Below are 21,240 nucleotides of genomic sequence, written 5' to 3'. Positions count from 1 at the left end.
ATACATTTTTTTTCTTGAATGCATTTATTGATATTAATATGTGTGCATTTACAGTTACTGTTACAGTAAAAAAAAATGAAAAAAATAAAAAGCGACAGTAACTATAGTTTAGCGGTCCCTTCCCTCAGTCAATAGGAAATATTATTACATCTATTGATTTAAAAGGAAGTAACATTACATATGGGTATACTGTATATTCAGTAGTCTTGGGATGATCAAGATACAGACAATAATTTGTGCATCATTAACTATAAAAGGTGAGTAAAGTCTATCTTAAGCAGCAGGAAGCAAGTAAAGTACATTTAAAAACAGGAAATGCGCTACAACAGTGCGTATTGTAAAATTATGTTTCCTCTCAACAGTGTGGCTCTACAAAGCAAGGACATTTTTAAAATAATCCGTTGTGAATGATATCAATACCTTACACTCTTATTCAGCCTGAGATATTTAGATAATGGAGGAGCAACATTTATGGTTAAATGCTAAATTAAAAATTTTCTTGGATTGTTTAATCTACATATTAAATCCTCTAAGAAACATGAAATACATATCCCCTGTTGAGCTCCAACACTCAAAAAGACAAAGTCGAAATGATTCGCTGATGCTTTTCAAAAAAAGCTACTGAGACACATAATTATATCAATAATCAAACCTATGATAATTGCCTGCAATCATTTAGTAATTAAAATGACAAATATAGTAAAATAAAGTTCTGTACAGTCACACATGTATAAATATGTTGAACATTTATGAATAAGGTAAAATACAGAATTTAATAATATCAAAGTTTCAAAGTGCTGTATAATGAGACCTATGTTCACCTAAAAAAAGTACCACTTAATAAAGATGCAACGTGAGATTAATGAACATCTAATTACAGCATCCTCTTTGTACAATATACATAGCATATGATGGAAGGTATGCGATTTTAGGAGATCTAATTGTAAACACAGTAAATAATTTCCAGTGCATCGGGGCAAATCATCAATGTCCAAAATATGATATGATACAGTAACAATGACAGCATCACTTCACTACTATAACATGTTCAAAGCAGAAGCAACTCAACAAACTCTTTGATTATCCAAATGTAGCATAAAGTATGTAACCTAAACTTTTTTTGATTTTATTTTTTTGCACTCTCTGCTCCTCTGATAAGTTGAAGTCTGTAGGGATAATAATTGCCCAAATATTTAAAGTTTCGTTTTAACATGTTCAGCTGCCATTGGATGGCAGCACTGTGGTATCACCACAAACCCCAAATAAGGCTACTTTCACACTACAGAATGGAATCACTGTGACAGCCCCACAAGCTATTCAATAAAAACAGTATGATTACATACAAATGCAGCATGTTTGTGTCCATGGCTGCACTCCGTTCACCTCTGGTTAGAAGTGATGTCTCCTCGACTTAAGAGAGTGTCTCCTCTTCCTCTTCCTGTGGCACTGCTCCCTCCTCTCTGGCCAGGGGAAACCACCCTCAGCGGTTCTGTAGGCCTCATCGTACTCATCGCTGTCAGAGTCCACCTCAGCTGCAGGGAACACTCTGTCTGCGAAAACTTCTTTCAGCCTGGAAGTGAAGAACGCCTCAAGGCTTCGGCCTGCTTGGGCCACTTCAGAGTCAGGCTGTGGTCAGAGAGAAAGCGCAATTACTGGTGAAGCACTGACTGATTATTACATTTATGATTATATTAAAACCAGGATTGGTTGAGATTATGATAATAATTATGAGACAAACTGTACATTGAATACACACATACAAGATATCACATTTTAACTTACATAATTGAACTTTGCACAGTTGCGGAACATGAGACAGACATCAGCAACAAACTGATCTGGTGAGTTATAATGTTGAGTGTTCCTCTTATTGAGTTTGGCTCTGATTACAGACAGGTCCATCGGCCTCTTGATGATCTGGTAGTAATGGCGAGCCTGCATGAAAAAGCCACTTTAGATACCTTGTTGAACTCAATTTAATTACCTCAAAGCCCTTTCCCCTTCAAAATGCAACAAATAAATGTTCTCTTGATTGCATTATGTACCTCTGTGACAAATGTGCCTCCACCTATATACACGGTACGTGTTTGGAATTGAATCTAAATCTAAATCAGGAAATCCTAGGTCTTCCCTATGATAACATATACTCAGATAATGATGGAGTCTCAAGAGGAGGTGAAATCAAGTATAAGTGCTAAAGGTAATTCAGCTGATTGACAGCTGTTGGTGTTAACACACTAGCAAAGGTGGAGAATAAGAGGAATCCTAGTTGATGTATACAGGGATGTAATGCATGCCTCAAATTATTCTAAAATTCTGCTTTTTAAATGTCTAATGAGAAAGGAACTGCATTTTGTCACATTTGTCAGGCCTCAATATTGTGTTTTTGCTGAGAGAACTATTTATATTATTATATTTACTGTATATTATCATGAAAAATAAATGAGATTGTGAAAACGAGCAGGCCTTCACTGTAAAAGGATGGTAAGAAAAGTGTGATCACTCACAAGTGGACTGACGGGCTCATGGAAGGGAGCACTCAGGATGTTACTGAGGATCAGAAGAGTCAGCCGCTCACATTTCTACAGTTGACCAAAGATGAAAGAAATTTGTGATAAATGCAGGAAAGGAGCATAGTCCGAAAGAATCGCCAAATAAGTCCAAAATCACTAGTCATCATTATTATTAATGCAGCGGATGAAATGACCTACTCTCTGGTCACATGCAGACAGTCCGTGTGCCAGTTTGTGTTCTCCAGATGTTCTCTCATTCTCACAGTCGTATTCAACCTCTGGCTCCACAACATCTCTGCACAGGCTGCACACCCAGTCGCCTCTGAGCAGGAGAAGAAACAGCATCAGGTTAACAATAACAGCGGTAAATAAACTATCTGACAGGAGGTGAGAGAATAATGTTAAATGTATACATTTCAGGTTACAGTATAAGACGCTTACGAAGGGAAGCTTAGCAGAGACGGGATATGGCAGGACAGATGAAAGACTTTCGGGCAGCGGTCACAGCACAGCAGGTCCCCTCCAATCAGACACACAGCACAGAAGTCCTCATTCTCCATCTCTGCACTGTCCTGCTCAGGCTGGACGTCCTCCATCCCCCTCTCAGGTACAGGGTTTGCAATCAGAAGCGGCCTCTGAACAGCTCCAATGTGAGACTCCTCTTCCAGGTCAGAGCGAAGTGGTTGTGGGTCATCAGTTGCCAATTCAGGCTCAGAATCGACGTCAAGTTCAGATTCAACAGAGCCCTGAGAGTCTGGACGCTGAACGGACGCAATGTTGGAATCGGTCTCAGCCTGATAACCGGGATCATATTCAAACTGAATGTCGGACTCTGTTTCAGCATCGTCTGATTCTGCATCGGCGTCCAACCCTTGGCCATCCTCTGATCCCGCTCCTGTATCTGATTCTGGGTCTGCCTCATATTCAAGACTTGGCTCCGAATCCCCTGCAATGTCAGTTTCTCTGCAGACCCCCATCTCTCCTGCAGCCGCCGATTTCTCCTCAGACAGACATTCAAGTTCAGCTTCATACGAAGACTCTGGTGATGCATCTGAGTCTACCTGTGGTTCTGGATTGGCCCGAGAAAAAACTGCATCTTCGGAAACTGACCTAGGGTCAGAGTCCGAGTCCAGATCCAGGGCAGGGTAACTCTGTGGCACATATTTAGGGTCTGTGGAGGGCAGTGTGGATGCTTTACAAGAGCTGAATCTCCCTCGGCTGTCAAACTCACTGTTGGTTGATTGTGTGGTAGACTGATTAAAAGTTTGTCGCTCCGCAGCATATGGTGGTGCTGTGAGTGAGCGGGTGGTCCTCCTAGTTTCAGAGCTTCCAGCTATCCCCTACATTTACAACAGAGAGGAGAGGAAAGGAGGGGAGAGGGGAGGAGAAGAGAGGAGAGGGAGCTTTTATAATACTTTTTCTTTTCATTAAAAATACTATACTGTTTCTGTGAAAATATAAAGAGCATAAAGTAATAGTTTGACATTCTGGGAAAATTTCACTTTATGCTTTCTTTCTGAACAATAGGTGAGAATCTGACAAAAAATGACAAACAAATGTTGCCATAAATAAAAAGATTTTAAAAAAAAAATAATTTTTCACTTTTATTTTGAAAATATTCTGTAATCTAACAGTTTTGGTGTTTTTCACCAAGATGACCATTCTTCTACTGCATGAAAAGAAATGAGACATACTGGAGGCATTGCATCATGCCAAGCTCTCTGCTGTGGGAGAGTTTCGCTCCTCTCCATGGTGCTCGCAGGTAAAGGGTCACTCTGCCGTCGTCCGTGTGGTGGGAGCTGAGAGACGAGTATTTTGAGACGCTCTAAGCAAACCACTGGAACTCTGGGCCTTCCTGAGTCCTTCTGAGCATCTCTGTTACTTTTGAGGCAAGTAGAGAATGAGTGACCGTACTTTCATGATTTATGCATTGACAGATGTTTGACTTGACAGCTGTTACGCACCTGTTGTGGCCATTTCTTGACATCCTGCATTTCTCCTTGGCCTCATAATCAATATTTTCATTGACATAAGTAAAAGAATTGTCTAAAAAAGGAGAAAGATGGTGAGCACATATTCACAAACCTTGTATTTTGTTCATTTGAGGATGTACTACTACAACTACTACTACTACTAATAATAATAATAATAATAATAATAATAATTGCATGGTGATATGCATGGCAAGTAATATTTCCAGCACCTGGCTCTGTCTTATAGGACAGCAGAGGAGAACGGTGGCCTATGGGGGTGGCCATGTCAGATGAGGTTTCCTTGACAACACAAGGCACCCCATCTGAAGATCTCCTCTGTCTGGGATCCATACTGGTATACTGAGAACAAAAGAAGCATCATGTAAATGCAAACTATATAGGCAAAGAAGAGAAAAAGAGCCTTATTAGTAAATGCAACTTGACCACAATGTTTTTTTTTCATTTTCAAACTTGTAGCTGCAGCAAAATATATTTTACAAAGCTCCCTCTGGAACCACAGAAGGCTTTATATAACTTTTTAACATGCAGGACAAATATTTAACGTGGTTGTAAGAAAAAATGATATTTGAAAATGTACAACTGAGCAACTCCATCTGTTGGTAAGAATCATGCGATATGATAGAAAGCTCCAGAAAAGCTACTAAATGGATCTTGTGGTGAGACTGTTTTTTCAGCTGCTACCAGTTTTAAACACTGAGACCTATCCCCATTTTTGTGGAATTGTGTATGACTCAAGACAATAGTATTTTTATATATATTTCTCTGCAATGAGAGATTATGTGGAAAGTGCACATCTTAACTGTGATCACTTCTCTTGTATCTGACAACAGAGCCTCAGTTCCCCCATGTGTGATTGTATTTTGATGCAGGGTTACCTTATTTGCAGCGCCTGCCTCTAAATTGTGAGTGCATCCTGTGGACCTTTCAGCGTAAGGGCTGGAGGACAGAGCTGCCAGTACTGCCGGGATGCTCTGGGAGCGTCTCTTCCTCCTCATGCACACTGAACTAGGGCTGAGCCTGCTGCTCTGCACATCAGATACACAGTCGTGGGCTGTCACTGACACCTCCAGGGATGTAGATCTCTGTCAGGAACACAAACGTACAGATCTGAGCAGGGTTTCAAGCTAGATCACATGCACAGATGCACCTGTTCACGCCATTAACAACAGAAAGGAGAGAAAAGGAGTGGGATGTGTGTGCTGGAAAAAACCTTGAGTGTCACACATGGACACACACACGCACAGGCACACACTAAATGAACAAAAAACATCACTCAAAGCTTATTCTGGGACTGATTCAAAACAACTCAACAAACATGGAGACTGGCCCACACAGCTGCATATATTATTCTTATTGTACAGAGAATGAAAGGTTTGGATACAACACCAATTATCATATGTAAATTCTCCATCAGGGGTTCAGAGTGGCCCTTTGATTAGACCAGGACTGCAAATCACTCTCTTATATTAGAATTTCACTAATGCTAGTGTCCTGAAAAGCTCCTTTAAACACCTCGGCTGTGTCTTCAGCTAATGGAAGCAGGGGGGCTGGCAAATCATTTAACACCAGTTCTTAACACCAGTTCTTTTTTAACACGTCCCTCTGTTCTCTTTTTTTTCTTATTCTAGTGTGCCATCATACATATTCAGGCCAGGCTGACACCGAGCACATGCTCCTAAGTATCATGCGATTAAAACACTTACCTGATCTATGCCCCTTGGGAGAGGTATGCAGGATTCAGACTGTGGAGGAAAATAGACTATAATCCTTCTCTCTGGAATGATGGAAGGGGGGGGGGGGGGGGTTGGAGGAATTCATCTCAGTGTGTGTGAGTGCAAGCCAGCTAAACTCAAACTCCCACTGTTCCCTTAGTGACTCATTAATGACAGGTTAAGCACAGAAATGACTGCTCCCAAGCGGTTTTATGTCGCTTTCAGATGCTATGACTTGAACATGTAAGAATCATATATCTTTGTGCTTGAAATCATGCATCTTGAGAATTTTTAGAAGGGTGATTATGTAGCTCCTTAACCCCCCGGCATCAAGTTTGACTATGATGAACAGTGCTCGCCTGGATTTTAGGATGCATTGCTATGAGGAGCTCAGCTTTAATTGTTAGAGCAGCTCTTTGTTTTCCCATCATCCTTTCTTCATAAAAGCAGGAGCAGGGTTCTGTTGCACCATCTGTTTTCAGGCTAGCTGTCAGCTGCAGGAAGTGATCATTCTGGCATTAAAATAAACAGTGTTCCTTTTACTTTCAGGTGTTTGATACTCCCTTAAACATTTCAGAAATACACAATAAACCATTTCCCACATGTAAAATATTTTCCTTCTGGCTTTTGATTTAACTCAAATATTATTTTATGATATAATTTTTGAATTAGGCTTTGTTTCCTTTGTCTGTTCTTTGTATTTCTGTGAGCGAGTGTTTGAACATCTGTGTTTCAAAGGAAATGATCAATTCGTTGTGGTTTTTGAGAAGTGTGTAAAAACAGCACTGTGTGGTTTACAATGTCATGAGTTGTGAGTTGGGTTAAAATTTGTTTGAGCTTATAGAAACAGTGCAGAACCACGTGTGAAATGAAAAACCGAAGCCTGAGATGCAAAAAAATCCCACCACATGTCCTACTTTGATCTAAAGCTAGATACTGATCAGAAACAAATATATATTCTCAAACAATGTTCACATCTCTGTTGCTTTACTTCATGGCATAATGAAGTTGATTACAACCAGAACAATTTTTGCATTGCTGTCAATGTTACCTGCATCTTCATTTTTATGCAAAGTTATCTGTTATATTTCAAGTTTCAAGACAAATATAGTAAATACAATAATATTTTAATATGTAATATATCCGTCAGTTCCCCCGCATCAAGTCTAATGTGTGAAAATGTGCTCATGGAGTTTATCATGAATAGGTTATAATTTGTGCATAAGCATACCAAGCATATCAAGTTGATGCTTAAATTGAGTCAATACCTTAGAAGCTTATGTGAAATTAGAATTAACTCCCTTGGTATTTTTTCTGTCATTTCTGTATGTGACATATAGAACTTAATTTATGGTCAAGTGAGCCTAATGTATTTTCCAGAGCAGCTACTGGTGAAATTACATTGTCAACTGCTGTTTCCATGGTAAAGAATGAACTTTTCAGCTCAACTTTTGAGCCAACATGGACGAGAAGTCCTTAAAGAGCTCAGAAAAATGGAAATTTGAGCATTTACATGACAGGTGGGCAACTCCCTCTACTCCAGCCAGTACAGCTACTGAGTGTGGACCTTGTGTTGAGATTTTTGAACCTGTTTATTTTTCAGTTATTGATTATAACGATTGAAAACCCAGTGAAATTTAATGTTGTTATTAGCATGTATCTTTGCCACAACTTTTAACATTCAAATTAGAGGGATCCTTACTTAAAAAAATCTAAAAAACTGCTGTTGGCTTTTTCTCTCACCCTGCCATCCCTGTGGTCTCTGAGCGTCAGTGAAGGTCTCATCATCTGCTGCTCTTTTCTCAGCTCTGCTGCAGGCGTAACACGGCGCTGCTGCTGCTGCTGCTGCTGCTGCTGCTGCTGCTCCTGCTGCTGCTGCTGCTGCTGCTGCTGCTGGACAAGACTCGGCTCACTCCTGTCCTGCTGCAGCTCCTCATCAAACAGCTCTCTGCTTTCAGCCACTGCTGTGTGACCACAAGGTTCCTCCACTCTGCGTCTCTCCTCCCAGCTCTCTTCAGTCATCACATCTCTGTCCACAGCTGTGTGGCTGAGTTCCTGCTGCAGAGCTGTGCTAATCGATAGCTTCCCCTGACATTGGCCTGGCCTGCTTCGGTCTGCACTAAGCTGAGTCTGGCTGTCTGGAAGAGTCTCTCTCTGGTGTGGGTGATGAGAAAGATAAGATTTAGACTGAGAGCGGGGTTGGGAGTCAGCAGCTTGAGGCTGGGATGTAGATCCTCGACTGCAGTTGAGCTGGATGGGTCCTATGATCGGGACAGGTGATGCAGGTGGAGGACAGTGCATGGAGCTCTCTGTGTCCCAGCACCTCTGCAGCTGCTGGCTCTGGTGCAGGGAGGCAGAGATAAGGGCAGGCTGAACACAACTGGAGTTATAAAGTGTGGCTGCCACCTGGTTCTTGTCCAGACTGGGCCGATCTGGCTGAGAGGGAATGCCATGCAGGCAACACATCTGAGGCTCACAGCAGGCCTGGTACCCAAAGCCTGGCTCTCGTCCTCTGTGAAACACAGACGGCAGAGCCAAGCAGGTGATGGGCTGAGGCCTCATAATACTGGAGCAGGCATAACCCTGAGGATAAGTGCAGTTTCCCCCTTCAACAGTCAGATGTCCTGCAGAACAACACAGTCATTTTATTTACATAAAAATAATAATTGACAACAATAAAACACATGGTAATGGTTTGTTTTGTGTGAACTAAACATTCTTTTAAATGAGTAGCAAAAATATTCTAAACAGTAAATTGGAGACAAACTGACTGTCAAAAACATTTAGGAAATTCAATCCTGTCAACAAAAAATTTCTTTTTCTAATGCATGAACATTATTATCGGGGGTTTATTTTCACATACATTTTCATTTCTATAAAATATTGTAATATTGTCCTCTTGCTTCAGTAGAAGTTATTTTACCTAAAGAAGACATTTGCTTCATCCAGTAACTAGCATCCCAGTTGAATTTGATCTTGACAGGACTCCAAGAGTCTGAGTGGATTGATGGCTCGAGCAGTTGCTGCATCTGGAGTGAAATCTGCAGGAAGAACATATATTCTATGTATGAAAAGCAGGATGCATTTCTCTACATCGTCTTCATTGATTGCCATAATAATAATATTACAAAAGGTAAAGGTGTGCTCAAAAGGCATCCCTAGATAATACTGACAAAAGAATATATATATATATTTTTTTTTTTTTAACTCAAGCAGCCAATAACACTTGCAGCATAGTGACATACTAAATTTCTAGCCAAACCTGTGGATTTGAGTTTAGGTTGAAAGATTATGCAAGAAATGTACAACTGCAAATCTACAGAATGATGGTCGAAACTGATGCAACCAGGCCAATATTTCGTGAGTTTTTGTTTCGCATATGGTTCAAGCTCCAAAAACACCGGATCCTACATTTTTTGTCCAAACCCTCTGTCTGGTAAATGCCTTCATCTCCATGCTCCCAGACTTTGCTTAAAATTTGTAGTGTCTGAGCCCAAGCCTAAATAAAACTGCTGATGCAACTTCTCGAATTTTCTCAGGCTTACCATAAAAAAAGCTCCTCCAGAAACACAGGGGACATTGTACAAGTGTTTTCACTGGCTTAGTACTAATCCCCGTGACTAGTAAACTGGCCTTTACCTGTATAATCAGAGGAGTTCCCCTTCAAATATAGAAGTGAGAGGGTTTACTTTTTCACAGAAGATAAAAAGAGGCATTCAACTTGTTGTTCTACTCCCTCACAGTAATTAATTACTAATTCCTCATAGGACTGTGTGTGTGTTCTAGTGAGACAGTGGACATCTGTTGACTGTCCTGTCACCGTACCAGAGCCCTGCTGAAGAGGACCGGGCCTCTGCAATGGTGGGTCGTAGCCCATGTGATGAACTTCTGAACGTGGTCCAGCTGGCCACAGATCTCTATTGCCCCCTGCAGCTGGTCCTCCAGACGCTGCTGGAAGTCCTCTGAGATTTTCTATGAAGACACCCATAAAATGCATAAGGTTATGTGTAATTACTGGCTCATAGAGAGCATCACTGCTGGACTGTGGGCTAAATTGATGACTCTTCTTCTGACAGATGTAGTTCCTGAGGTGTTGGCTTAAGCAGCTCTGACATATTATTATGGGCTCTCGTTTGCTTGCTCTCTGGACTGATTACATCACGGCCATTTCAGATTCTTTGCATGTACTCATGGCTGGCTGAACGATAAGAAGGAAAGAAAGAAAGAGAAAGTAATTACCTCCAGTTGCTCTATTAATAGGTTGGCTCGTTTGTTAAGCTCGTTCATCATAATCATCTTTGCCATTTTAATCTGGTTCTCTGCCTTCCTGTGTGCAATCTTTACTCCATGAAGTCTACAAAGACAGAAAAGAGAAAATAAATGGCTCAGTCCTGACACAAAAATCCCAAATGCAGAAGAAGAAAGCAGCATTTCAGACATTAATTTATGCATTGGCTTGTTATACTTCACACTGTTACATTTGTGGCAGAAGTTGCTCAGACTTTTGACTATGATTATGACAACTCTGTGTGAGTCTAAACCAACCTGCCCTCTATCTTTTTAGCATTGTTCTCTACTGCAGACCTCCTCTCTTCCACCTGCACCATCAGGCTCTCAAACAGCCATTGCTGATCCTGTAGGGCCTTCCCGATCTGCACCACCCTGAACACATGAGAGATCAGAGCACCAGATAGAAAGTTCATTAATTTATTCTTTGGGCATGCAGAACACCAGAATTAAATTAGTTTCCCCCGGGGACACGACATTATGCTGGTGACCTTAGAGGCAACTACTGTACTGTAACATCACAGAAAACAAAAGCGCATGAATACTTAATGGGTATTAGGCGGGCCAAGGGTAGTGTATGCAGATACAGATGATAAAAGTGACAAGACAGTTAAAGAGTGTTGTTGCTCAGAGGAAGTTTTTAACCTGCGGTTAGCCCTTCTCTGCAGTGTCCTTGTGCTGTGTATCTCAGTACTGACCTGTGGTTTTTGTGGGAGGACAGGTGACAGCTGCTACAGCACAGAAGGTCACATGACTCACAAAACAGCTCCAAGGGCTCCTGTCTGTGAGAGTGGCACATTAGGAGGGAACAAGGATACGACCCCGGGCCTAAAAGACAGAGGAAGGGAGGAGGGAGAGGGGAGAGAGCGAGAAGCATTAGCAACACTCGACAAGCAATTCACACCCAGAGCTATAGTGTGCAGCACTTAAACAATAGCTGAGGAAGTATCTTAAGAGAATGAACTACTACAGTGTAGCCTGCCAAACATTCAATTTATCAAAATTATCATTCCAGCAATAAACTAGCCTGGATTTCTATCTCATTTTAGCAAGTGAGGTGGATTTTGTTAACTTCTTAACAACAGAGCCAGGCTAGCTGTTCCCCCATGTCCAGTATTTATGCTAAGCTAAGCTAACTTGCTGCCCAATAGCTTCATATTTACCATACAGACCTGGCATAGAGTAATATTAATCATCTTCTCTAATGCTCGGCTAGAAAGGGAACAATATCTGAGAATATTGAAATTGAAACAAATGAATAGTTTTTGATCAATTGACCTTTGTCTGACTTGTGGTTTTTTTAGAAGACAGGCATACAGTTTTACCTCATTGTACTGCCAGACTGTTTTGAAGATGATGAGACTCCATATTTTTAAGGTTTCAGTTATATATGTGCTGCTGCTGCACATTGCTTTTCAACAATGTGCAGCAGCAGCATTTTTTAAATGACCACAATAACTGAAAAACAAATGTCTTATCAGTAAACAAATATAGTACACCTTCATAGTCATGTAAATTTTCATAGAACAAGTGGTCCTGTGCACAAAAAAGAAGATACAACTGCGGGAAAATGGTTTGAAGTTGCGGTTGCAAAGGGACTGTGTTAAAGAGTGCTGGGTCTCAAGGATGCAAAAGAACAGTTCTGTCCAATATGCCTTTGATGCACCGACAACCACAAACACACACACACACACACACACACACACACACACACACACACACACACACACACACACACACACACAGATGCACACACTCAAAAATATCTCTCATGCATTTCTAAATAGGTCACTGCAAAAACGGTTGACCCACAGAATGTCTATCTAACTATAGCTGGATAAGGCTAATGAACACAGCCCTACTGCTCTCTGCTGGCCAGCTCACCTCAGCCAACCCCCTCCTGCGTGCACATCATAACACGTCTCTGTGGTAGGGAGCTGAGCATCACCCTGTGTGCATCGACTTGATCTGACTGACCACATCCTGTCTGTCAGCGCAGTCACACAGCTTTTCTCACAAGTAAACAAGCAAACCAGTAACACTCCCACATCATAATAAAGGTGTCTTGGTTCTGCTCATTATGATCTGAGAACTTGTGCAAAGCAGACCTGCAAAAGCAGATGGCAAAGAACCTGCCAGGCATACTTGAGGGTCTTTAAATAGCAACACACTAATATTAGCAAAAATGAATTCAGAATCTGGGACATGTGTTAAAGAAGAGTGTAATAAAACACAGGGATCTCCAGAAACTATAATCAACCATTGCAACTGTCATGCATTATTCATTGAAACGGTTCCTACTGAGACATGATTAACAAGCAGAGCACAGAAATGAAAACAAAACCCAAACAGGTTTTCAGAGGACAGAGAGAGAGAGAGAAAGAGACAGACAGACAGACTCGGTAGCCCCACTAATAATCTGTCAAACTGGTCTGTGGCTGTAACAAAATCTTGAAATACATAAATAGCTTGCCTTGTCCAGTTGGTGGCAGGGAACTGGAGCCTCTCTGGTGCAGGTCAGGACACTGCGTGGCACTGGGCCTCTGCTGTTGGTGCATGTCTGTGTACTGGGATGTGACAGGAGCTCTCTGATGCTGATGCACATCTGTGCACTGGTAACACAACCACTTGTTGCAGAGTGTGCACAGACTCTGGGCAAGTGTTGGCTCTGAGCACTCTGAGCAGCTCTGACAGAAAGAGACACACAAAGAAAAACCTCTTCTGTTTAAAATGTACAGTGAACACACACATGCACAGGGCTACGTGATAAAAAGATGAGGTGACATACGTCTGAAATATTTGTGCTGCTGCCTTAATTTGCGCTACATCACACTTCAAAGAGTTGTTATTTGTTTTCATGCTTGCAAATTCTTCAGAGACTTTCTGAATAATTTGAATGAGCTCCTCATGAAGATGAAACTAAACCTGTGCTAAACCATCATTTGTTTAAATACTACTACTTTATTTTTCCAACCATAAGCATTTAAACATTGTAATGTATGTAAACACTAAAAAGGAAAGATATGAAATCTGTTCAAATGAGGACTTTGATAATTTTATTATTACAAAAGCACAATGAAACTCTTGATTGATTGATTGATTGATTGATTGATTGACTTGATTTTGTTTCGGATATGAGCAAATAAAAGAGCACAAATGCAGTCAACTGAAATCTAGTAAGATGATGCAGAGAACAGCTATTTTCACCTAAGTAGTACTTTATTATTCCCTATGGGGAAATTCATCCTCTGCAGGTGACCCTGCCTACAAATTTAGGAACAGTGAACAGTGCCTTGGGACCAAATCCAGTTTTAAAAGCCTGTGCCTCATCCAAAGGCAATAGCAGGGGTATTCCTAATATCTAACATATCTTTTGGGGTGGGAAGAGAGCAACACAAACATAGAAAGCATGCCAGCTCTACACACAAGGGCCTCAAATTGACCAAAAGAGGTTCAATCAGGTTCAACAGTGTAAACTCTCAAACTGCCGCACAAAAAGAAACACCAACTCTTGATGAATTAAGTCTCTAGCTGTGTCAGAAACGAATATCAAGACAGGAGACAACGGTGAAAGAAACACCTTACCTTCTCCATTTCAGTGCTTTGAGAGTAGAGCTGTTGCCTTCTCAATGGGAGGGAGAGGAGAAGAGAGCGAGCAGTCTGACGCCTCAGCGGCAGTAACACTGAGCCTTCTAGCTAAGGCAGGAAGCAGTGCACACCGAGAGGTGGCCCCAGAGGAGACGGCTTACATGACAGCCTCAATGTGCTCTCTCCTCCCCCAGTTCATCCATGTGTAGGACCCCCTCACTGCAGCAGAGGAGAGGAGTGTCACGTTCAAACTCATCCCCTGCTCGCTGGTGCAGCCAACAAAAAAAAAGAGAGAAAATCTAATCCTTTTTCTTAAATAAGCCTGTGCATAATAATTGGGAATTAGGGAGATAAGATAATTATTTTTTTGTAGGGCAAAATATCCCCGGAAGCCCTTTCCAAAATGGAAGAAGGAAGACCAAGTGACCTACAATGAGGGAGGAGGGAGAAATTGTAATGTAAGCAACTTTTAGTTCTTTGGAGCAGACATTGTGAGGCAAGATTAAGTGATGTTTGGCTCTGGTTGTGTCGGGCTGGGCTAGGACGGGCCGGCTGTGGCCTTCTTCCCTTTGTCAGCACGAGTAGGGGACATATCCCAGTGGAACTACACGTTAACGTAGCACACCGAAAACAGGTCAGGCTCTGAGAAGCTCCAGATGGGACTCCTGCAAGGCTCTTCGACACTGTGAAATCAATTAAGATTTTAAAACAACATGTCAGGAACATGAAAAGCATGAGGAAAGTCAGAGGAAAAAAGAGGAGCTAAGTGTAGAGAAAGAGGAAGAACATTTGGATTCACTGGGGATCATGTTAAAATTCATTATCTGCAAAAGAAACAGTTGCATGATAATATGAAAGTAGAGAAAGGGGAACAGGGGATCACAACTTAAAACATACACCCACCTTCAATTATAGCCCAGAATCAAGCCAATGTGACATCTGGAGCTGTGACTAAGTCTGCCTAACAACAACCCCTGCAGCCTGACCTACAAATCTGACAACTTTCTCATCCTTGGGTGCTTCAGTGGGGGGCTCAGAGCAATCCCATTCCCCACTGTGCTCTCACAGACCCAATTTGAAACACAATTAGTCAGTCGTAGTACACCTCTTGTTCGCTTAGCTCTGTAGTATTTTCAAACTGTGCACTTGCTTTCGCTGAACCGCCACGGTATCTATCTGAAACCTCCTGCCAGCTTCTCTGCCCTGCTAAGTGAAGCTGGCACTAGATACGCATGCCATCTCAGGAGATGTCGCAATAATAGAAACACGTGCAGTGATCTCTCCCTTGAAAGCATCCCACATATACAACATCTATTAACACTGAGGTGATGAGCTCACAGAGAAAGGTTATCTTCAACCACTCTTCAGTGATTATGCTATCTATGCATCTCCTCAAATAACTTATGCTCTGTTCTGCATACAGAAACATCTCAACTTGCCTCCTGTTCATGAAATGCAAGTAAGTCTTTAAAATCTTAAACCAGTTTATAAAATAAAATGAAATAAAATAAAATAACAATTTAAATAATTTGAGGCTTCTCACTAATGGAGTTCCCCTGGGTTAAAAAGTCAGCTCCAGTTGCTGCAGCTTCACACAGACGCAAGACTGTTAATAGATATTTGCCCATTTATGTGCAACTTCTCATTATGCGCTGCTTAAACTGCAAATTGCATCTCACCATGTGCCTCCTTACAAACACCTAGAAACAATCCACAGCAGTTTTACTTTCTGTTTGCTGTGACAGCTCACTCTCATACAACTCTTCTCTCTTAGTGGAAAACTTCATTAAGAATAACCCTCATTATTCATTTTAAAGTGTCTTGAATACATTCTTTTCGCCAATAGGAGGCAGAGGACGTTCTTGTAGTTAACTAAATAGAAAAAAATTACATTTATACCACCGATATAATTGCAGAACGATGCTGGACAAATAGCATCGAGTAAGTTTATCAGCTCACTCACTCAGAAAAATCTGAAATCTAAAATATTGCACTGATTTATTAGTCAGATTGCAATGTAAAATATTTAGCAAGTGCAGTGCTGTAGCTAGCTTCAATTCAGCTAGCTGAGTTTTTAACAATCTCATGAGAAGTTACATTCTCTAATTATTTTGGGACTAGACCAAATATCTTTACATTTGACAGTTTAGACAAGAATATCACCGTAACTGAAATGTACAGGACTGAGTATTTCACTGAAAGAGAGGGTTTTGAAACTGCATTTAGATATGAGATTTACATAATATATTAAGGTAAATTCATGATGTGGGGAGGAACATTTTTCAGGTTTTTGGAGTTGATACTCAAACAATTCATCAGTGGACGGGGCAGCACTGGGAGAGTTTGGACAAGTATTTCTAAAATCCTTATTATCACCCTAGTGCAGTCATTATTTTTGGGAAAATATAAGTCACGTCAGTTTTGCCCAAAGATCACAAATCACTAAAGACCCTTGATGTAGATAAGGAAAAACTCTTCCAAAAGTTTATGACGGGGAGCTTTAACCTCACAATAGGCATAAAACCAAATGGTTCATCTGATTTTTTTTTACGACTATCCACAGCACTAATGCTGTTTTTAATATGGTGTCACATTCCTCTTGGTTTGTTATTTAGGATAACAAATCAAGATGTCACTGAAAAACAATAAAGCCCCGTTTGAGTATGACACTTAAAACTACCATCATGTATAAATAGACCAATACAGTTGAGTTTTATTACTCATTGTATTAAGCTGTGGGATTTCGGGAACTGCAGTAATTTCCTTGTGGTATGTCACACGTTTGGCTACCTGTTCCATCTGTTCATGATCGTGTCAGTCTGACAGCACTTTATGAACGCGTCTTCGCTTAATAACACGCCTGTCAGTCAAGCTGCAGAGTACCACCTGCCCCCGCATCCTCTCCGCCTGCCTCCGCATCGGCAGCCTCCCCTCCGGCGCATCACTGAGCCTGAGACTGTTTTTTAGAAAGTGCGCAGGAGATTACGCCCCTATCATGGCATCATGGTGCGATCCACAACACAACAAGAGGGCAAAAAAAAAAAAAAAAAGTCAGCACACGAATAGTTTCGGTCTACGAAGAGTCCAGGAGCTTTGTGTGTAAAAAAATAATAATAATAATAATTGCGCTGGTGAAGTGCACAGCTCATGTAAAACATCCCGTCAGGTAAACATCGCGCAGGGATGTGAGAGTGCTGTTTTCTGTCCGGTGGAAACGAGGCTGTCTGACGAGCAACTCAAAAACTTCACTTCAGCGTCGGCCCTGTCAGTCAGGTGTGCAGCAGCGTGTGTCTGTCCGGAGTTGATGTTTTTTTTTTTTTTTTTTTTTTTTTCTCTCTTTTCTCTTTTACCTTGACTCGTGCATCCCCGAGTGTCGATCCTCCCCATCGGATGTCGCTCTTTGGACCGGCCAAAATTTTGGAGATCCCAAGTCTCGCAGTTAATCGTGAGATTTCATGTTTCCTTCTCATGCAACACTTCTGACGTTTCTCAAAGCGGTAGTATGACGATTAGGTCTGAAAAGTTTGTCCAGATGTGTTGACAGCGTGAACTGGAGAAATGTCTGGAGTCTTCATACCAATGAGGTAAGGGAAGCTGCTCTTTGAATCATACATAGATATTATCCTGCGAATCATTATCTTCTTAAATAAAAAAAAAGACATCTGTGTGTGAAATGTATCCAGAAACAATGCTACACCTGTTCTGGCAATGTACCCACACTAACATGTTCTGGAAAGATATTCACCGATTTATTGTTGACAACACTGATGCCGGCTTTTGTCTTCACTGGGAAAATGTACCGTTTGGTGTCTTTAACAACAATTAGAAAACATTTAAAGAATTATATATTATCAATTTGGTGATTATTTTAGCAAAGTTTCATATCCATAAATCTAAATTCAGCCGCTAGTTTTTGAAAATGAGACCAAGCAAGAAAGCTGCAAAAACTGCTCATTGTTTAATATTTTTTATTTAGGTCACTCCCCCTGGCTCTATTATTGTTTTGTATTAATGACAGCTGTTTTTGTATTGTCTGCTTATCTGTATTAATGTTTACTCTGTTGTGATATCTATGCTCAATAAAGATGTTGACAAAAAAAAAAAAAGGTTTGAAAAATTTTAAAGAGTTTGTCGGTAATATCACTGCTGCCCTGTGGGGACAGATATCCGCACCCTTTATCTAAGAAAATAACCACACGATGTAGAAATTCTCTATTTCATCCAGTTTTCATCCAGTTTTCATCTAGCAGAATCAGTGTAATATCATTATATACACATTATGCTTTTGCTAATATGTCACACACGGTGTGATGGTTTACAGTAAAGTATTGAAGTATGTCAAGTAAATACCTCGAAATTGCACTTGAGTAGGCTACAGTGTCTAAGTACATGTCATTCATATTAAGATTCTACACACAGAACATATCTGCTTCAAAAATACAACTTGTTAGATTAAACCACAGAAATATACAGGAGTTGGCTTAGCCTCAGCCAGTTACATCATTAAAATGCTTACATGTTTATGTGTCAGTCGTTACGACAGAAAAAACAAATGATACAAAAATGACATATTAAATAATAAAATTTATGTTCTGCATAATAACATCAGTTGTTACCTCAACTCATGAGTGACGAAGTATTCTCTAGATGCAGTTCCACTGAAAGTTGCTGGTTTATAAATATATGCCAGTCTGAAAGAGACCATTCTGTATAATGATGATTTTATTTTTAACTTAAGTTAAATTTTGAATGCAGGATTTTACTTGTAGTGGTTTCTCACTGCCTTTATTAAAGGATCTGAATACTTCCTCCACCACTAGCTATGGCTGTGCAGCTTTAAAACTGATACACAAAACAACACCTGACATTAAATGTCATCCTTAATTGCTATAAAGGACGCAAGCGGGGGAAAAGTAATATGGCGGCTGGAGTCAACAGTGAGCCTCTCACTTAGGAGAGCTGATAACAGCATGGCACTGACAGCCACCAGAGTGATGTGTGCAGACGTAATTAGGTTACCAGCAACATGTGGTAGCTGGTGCTAGACTAACTGTGCCTTTTGGGATCTTGCCAGCTTCTCCTAACACATAGCTTTGGGGGGAGCTGTCATTGAGATGTGAGGTGTAAAAAGAGGTGATTTTATATCATCTGGCAAAATGTGAATTATGCATTCCTGTTTCCAAATGTGATATCTGTACGCTTTGGGCCTTGTTTTTGGTAGACAACAGAACAGAGCACTAACAGTTGTGGAGTACTTCTAACCTGATCTGTTAATCTGATCTGTTTTGTCTGATAACAATCCTTTTGGGCTGATATGACAGGAAAAGTGCCATGTTCAGTTTCTTTTTGAAGTCTTGGTGTAAAATAAATAAATAAACAAAAACCATGATATCAGATCAGTCAAATTACATGTATGTTAAAAGTAAACACAAAGCTACACACTCAGCCATTTGAAGCATTTTAATTACAGTTTTTAATAAAAGATTGCAAACAGACTCTATGAAGAGTTACAATCATTTTCTTCATTGTCTTGGTGCATGTACAGTTTTTGAATGGTTTTACACTCCTTAAACAGAGGACAACACTGTGGTGAAATAATGCAAAAATGAATACATATGAACTGTACATCTATGCCCATATCAAGTTGCATACACTCACACATTCTGATAACACTCTTCACAAGCATGCCTGGACATCAGTGGTTACTCTACAGCTCACTCATTGTGTACCGTCCTGCTATCACTATCTCATAAGATATTATAAACATATACTGAAGAGTATCACAGCCAGTTTACAGTAAAATATTATGTACATGTTTACATACAACAAAAACGTTGACTAAAGACAAAAAGGTGAGAATCATCGTGATGCAGAGACGTGAGACATCAGGTCATCAGGAAGAGTTCCCCTCAGTTCTTTTTGTGGAGAAACTTCATTTTATTCCCTAAAAAAATTCAAACAAATCCATTAAATCAAATAAAATGCACCCCATCTGAGAGGATAAGTCTATTTCAGGTTATTATAGGGTATATGGGGATTAAGTAAGGCTAAGATTACTAAGATTACATGAGGTTAAGTCTGATATAATCCTGATTCTGAATCTGAATATCTGCATTAGAGTGAGGTTTTCTGATCAAATTTTAAATATCCCCCATAGACATGTTTGAGGACAAAAAAGTACCTGCTTTGAATAATAATTTGTGTCTAATATGGTTTTTCTGGAAAAAAAAAGTTAAAATGTTAAAATTTAAAATCAACTCTACTCCTTTACCCTCAGTGAAGAATGTGTAAATATGCAATATTGTTCATTTCAAAAATGAAGACAAGAGACAAGATGTCTCCTGCTTCATAGAAAAGTCAGTTCTTAATATATGCGCACTGGAGGTTTCAAGTTTTCACATCACACCTGTAAAAGTTGCACAGTTGAACTTGCTCTGATATTACAAAATCCTGTTCATATGTAGCATTGACCTGAGATTTCAGGTGAGCAGAGAAACTTTTCCCTTTCTAGCCGATGAATGTGAAAACAGCCTTCAAGTGTCAAAGTGAAGTTCAAGTAAAGTAAAAATATGACAAACACATTTTTGACCTTATTATAAGTGTGGACAGACTTATTAGGATCTTCTATCATGCTTAATACTTATGAGTTAAAATATGGACTGAGGAGATGAGCAACAGCAACTGAAACTTTGTAAAAGTTGTTGTGCAGCTCCCTCTGGCAGGACAGGAGTAACGTGTAAGTGCTACATGTAATCTAACAGAGAAATATTTCAAATTTCTCTTTCAGGGTGTCATGCAACTAGTTAAGCATTTAAAACTCCTGGAATCTGAGGCCAGCGTTGTATGTCTGCTGCACAACTCACCAAGGCCTTTAAGGAACTTGTTGACTCCACTCTGCTCTGTGTCTGGTAGCTCCTCCAGATACTGATCCACCCTCTGCTCGAACAGACCTGGAGGAACAGAGAAGTGGTGAGAAAACATGCTGATTGAAACTTTCTGTCACTAGAGGTCAGTATCAGCAAAGTATCTTCTGCTGAACAATGAGTTGTAAAAACACAGGGGTGGAAATCCATGCACAAGAGAGTATAAACTTTTCATCAAAACTTTTGAGGAAGAAAAGGCCATTCATAGAAAAAACTGAAACTA

General features: G+C 40.4%; 2 protein-coding genes and 1 long non-coding RNA gene across 9 annotated transcripts in view; 1 reads left to right on the top strand and 2 right to left on the bottom strand.

The window, feature by feature from the left end:
- Positions 1–5: 5 nt before the first annotated feature.
- trim66 (tripartite motif containing 66) lies at positions 6–17,528 on the bottom strand. Of its 6 annotated transcripts, none has more exons than XM_071488540.1 (18): positions 17,445–17,528; positions 14,092–14,313; positions 12,980–13,193; positions 11,205–11,334; positions 10,765–10,881; positions 10,459–10,573; positions 10,045–10,191; positions 9,143–9,260; positions 7,963–8,843; positions 5,383–5,589; positions 4,717–4,846; positions 4,478–4,559; positions 4,208–4,394; positions 2,955–3,853; positions 2,712–2,835; positions 2,508–2,582; positions 1,783–1,935; positions 6–1,626 (listed from the first exon to the last, which is right to left on the bottom strand). In XM_071488540.1, the coding sequence occupies exons 2-18, from the start codon at positions 14,098–14,100 to the stop codon at positions 1,390–1,392; spliced, it is 3,825 nt and encodes a 1,274-aa protein (XP_071344641.1). In that variant the 5' UTR covers positions 14,101–14,313; positions 17,445–17,528; the 3' UTR covers positions 6–1,389. The 6 variants fall into 6 exon arrangements, with proteins under 6 accessions (XP_071344641.1, XP_071344643.1, XP_071344640.1 ...); XM_071488542.1 differs by having other exon boundaries at positions 14,092–14,360; positions 17,445–17,510; XM_071488539.1 differs by having other exon boundaries at positions 14,092–14,777; positions 17,445–17,503.
- On the top strand, positions 17,339–21,198 carry LOC139627626 (uncharacterized). Its single transcript, XR_011692602.1, has 2 exons — positions 17,339–17,678; positions 20,882–21,198. It is a non-coding gene; the product is annotated as an uncharacterized lncRNA (long non-coding RNA).
- dennd2b (DENN domain containing 2B) overlaps positions 19,540–21,240 on the bottom strand; it is a 40,856-nt gene continuing 39,155 nt past the window's right edge. For both annotated transcript variants that reach the window (XM_071488545.1, XM_071488546.1), the window contains exons 19-20: positions 20,958–21,044; positions 19,540–20,038 (exon numbers count right to left, since the gene is read on the bottom strand). In XM_071488545.1, the coding sequence (XP_071344646.1) occupies positions 20,004–20,038; positions 20,958–21,044 (122 nt within the window). In that variant the 3' untranslated portion in view covers positions 19,540–20,003. The remainder of the gene's footprint in view (positions 20,039–20,957; positions 21,045–21,240) is intronic.

The sequence above is a fragment of the Trachinotus anak genome, unplaced genomic scaffold (assembly GCF_046630095.1).
Source record: "Trachinotus anak isolate AG129_WGS33_773 ecotype Australia unplaced genomic scaffold, CSIRO_AGI_Tana_v1 ptg000011l, whole genome shotgun sequence".
NCBI lineage: Eukaryota > Metazoa > Chordata > Actinopteri > Carangiformes > Carangidae > Trachinotus > Trachinotus anak.
The sequence above is the reverse complement of the archived record's forward strand: the minus strand, read 5'-3'. Positions and strand labels throughout refer to the sequence as shown.

Coding starts and splice junctions, on each gene's coding strand:
- trim66 (XM_071488540.1), bottom strand. Junction 10,574..10,764: donor GCTAAAAAGATAGAGGGCAG/GTTGGTTTAGAC, acceptor CTGTCTTTGTAG/ACTTCATGGAGTAAAGATTG. Junction 4,395..4,477: donor TCAAGAAATGGCCACAACAG/GTGCGTAACAGC, acceptor TTGCCTCAAAAG/TAACAGAGATGCTCAGAAGG.